The sequence below is a fragment of the Montipora capricornis genome, unplaced genomic scaffold (assembly GCF_036669925.1).
Source record: "Montipora capricornis isolate CH-2021 unplaced genomic scaffold, ASM3666992v2 scaffold_462, whole genome shotgun sequence".
Classification (NCBI taxonomy): domain Eukaryota; kingdom Metazoa; phylum Cnidaria; class Anthozoa; order Scleractinia; family Acroporidae; genus Montipora; species Montipora capricornis.
The window spans coordinates 60,001-62,500 of record NW_027180198.1 but is presented as its reverse complement, the minus strand read 5'-3'; the positions used below and the strand labels follow the sequence as shown (position 1 = coordinate 62,500).

General features: G+C 41.7%; 2 protein-coding genes across 2 annotated transcripts in view; both read left to right on the top strand.

Moving 5' to 3' along the window:
* The window catches only part of LOC138036154 (uncharacterized), a 4,233-nt gene extending 3,706 nt beyond the window's left edge, over nt 1–527 (top strand). The window contains exon 6 of the mRNA XM_068882506.1: nt 1–527. This exon is cut by the window's left edge and continues 316 nt beyond it. Within this exon, the coding sequence (XP_068738607.1) occupies nt 1–527 (527 nt within the window).
* Nucleotides 528–561: 34 nt separating this feature from the next.
* The window catches only part of LOC138036160 (uncharacterized), a 4,347-nt gene continuing 2,408 nt past the window's right edge, over nt 562–2,500 (top strand). The window contains exon 1 of the mRNA XM_068882513.1: nt 562–2,500. This exon is cut by the window's right edge and continues 1,165 nt beyond it. Within this exon, the coding sequence (XP_068738614.1) occupies nt 710–2,500 (1,791 nt within the window). The 5' untranslated portion in view covers nt 562–709.

Sequence of the window (2,500 nt, the reverse complement as noted above, 5' to 3'; positions counted from 1 at the left end):
AGAGGATAGAGCAGTTGCAAGAGGACTTAAGAGAAGTTGACATACAAGTTAGTTACGCTGTTAAGCAACGTGAACGATGTGCTAATGTAAAGGAGTTCAGCAAAGCACTTGATGTTTCAAAGGAGTTGGATGAACTGAGAAAAAAGAAAAGAAAATACCAAGAGGAATTGACTTTACTACAGCGAAAAGAGTCTGTTACAAAGCGAGTAAAGAAGTGCAGAGACAGCAAAAAAGGAGGTGAGGCTGCACCACAATCTGACTTACGTCAGTTTCTGAAACCGGGTGAAAGTGTTGAAGGATTGGAAAAATGGCGGAACAAAGAAGCCATGGAGACTGAAAAGGCTACAGTGGAAGTCGACAACAAAGATGTCACAGAGATTGAAAACCCTACAATGGCAGGCTGGGAACCGGCTGCAGCCCGTGGCCAAGCTACAGAACAAGACAAGAGAATTCAAGACCTAGTTGTTGCACGTGACTGTGATGACATAAAAAAGCTTGAGGCCAACAACGAGGGATATTTGAAATAAAACTGTGAGGATTTTTAGTTTCCCCCTCTGATTTACAACAGAACAGCCAGTGCAAATGTGAACCAGTGGGGGTTGTTGGAACTATAAACGAGGGAACATTTGTTAAGTTTGTGAGAAATGTTCGTTTAAACCTCAGTGATCAGAACACACGCTCACAGGATGATCAGTTGCGTTTCTCACGTATGACAGCTGTCTCTTTAGAAGAGTATAGAAGGTATCGAGCCGAATATTGCACTAGGTATCACAAAGAACAGTGTGTGGAATGTGATGCACTGATCAACATGGCGTTGCACATATCTCAGAAAGGAATAGTTAAAGTGTTTGACGTTTACAAGAGTCAGTTTCCTGAAAAGAAATATCAATCCGACAAGGCGGTGAGAAGACTTATGCAGTTACCCGTTGTTATTTTCAAGCAGCAACATCTCTACGTCACGGAATTAAGGTCAGATGTGGATTACAAAACTTTCGTTGACTGGATTGCAAGGACAATGCCAGATGAAAAGAGTGTGAAGCATATGAGCAAGGAAACTCTGAAATCTTTGTGCGAGTTGGCATCAACTGAGTCTGATAGAAGACTCATACAATCTGCTGCAACTTGGGGGTTATCTGGCAAGCAAGCCAAGAAAAAGTATGGTATAGACAATAACACTCTCAAAATTAACCAAGTTAAAGAGGCAATTGCGAATGCACAAGAGATTCACGATGAGATCATTAAGCTTGCGCAACTTCAAGAAACAGCTCTTTTACAATCCATGGGTATTGAAGACAGTGTGTCAGACACTGAAAGTTTTGAAGGCGAGAGTGACTTAGAAAGTGTAATTGAAAGCGATTCTGATGAAAACGATAGAAACAGTAAAAGTAGTGTTTCCACAGTACATGGTGAAAGCAAAGCTGCAGATGAGGGACAATCATCCAACCATTCTACTGGCAACACAAGATTTAATCCAGATGACCTGTCCAAAGATGTTGCTGGTGTTGTGAATCCAGCACCACCAAATGAGACACTACTGTCGTGGCTTAGAGACAACAGCTTAAACTGGTTTTCCTTTTTTGATGATGTTGCACAATATTTAAAGTTCTATAGCCCAGAAGTTCTTCATCAAGTGTTACTAAATTTCACTTATTATTTGTCAACAAGCGACTGTGATCTAACTGAGGAAGAGGAGAGAGCTGTCGAAGTCTCACGGCAGGCGTTTCTCGAATTCCAGCGGCATGAGCCAATATTGATCGAAGGAAATGAAGTGGTATCTGACACCGAAATTGAAGAATCTACCACACCCATGCTCAGAGAGATTCCTTCACTTGTTTCTAAGGAAGGATTAGATTGCATCCAAAAAGCAAGAGCAGCTATCAAAAGGAAAGGAAAAAGAGATGCTGCTAAATTGAAAGCAGCCAACAGCGTGTTGAAAAGAAAAGTAACAAAAAAAGTTAGCCGTATCATTAAAGAACACCCGACAATTGGCAGTGACATCGAGGAATTTGTCAAATCGAAAAAGGTGGGCGCTGATGCTTGGAGAAGAACAGGCGTTTTAACATTTGATGGAAATCGTACCAGGGGCAAGCAAGTTACGTACAAAGCTATCCAGGACCATCTCCAAGAAAAATACTCGTGTAAAATTGGTTATGGAACTGTGGTCCAGCTTTGTGTCGTACGAAGTAAGCGCCGCATCTCTGCCAAAAGGTACAAGGGCGTGGCTAAAGTTACATGCAGGAAATCAAGAAAGGGGTTTTCCGTAAAGCTTAATCCAGATGCTCACTGGAGTAGTGCATTGTATAAAGGACTTGATTCTATACAGCTGAAAGACGGGAGGAACAAACTCTTACTCAATCGTGATGATCAGGCGGGGTTTAGACTGGACACAACATTTACTCACAGACAGGGTAAATGTTTAACACTTGAAAATGCGCCATCGTTAACAACCAGAACAGACTTCATGAATCCATATTCATCCTTGCTTCAAACAACCTCCTAC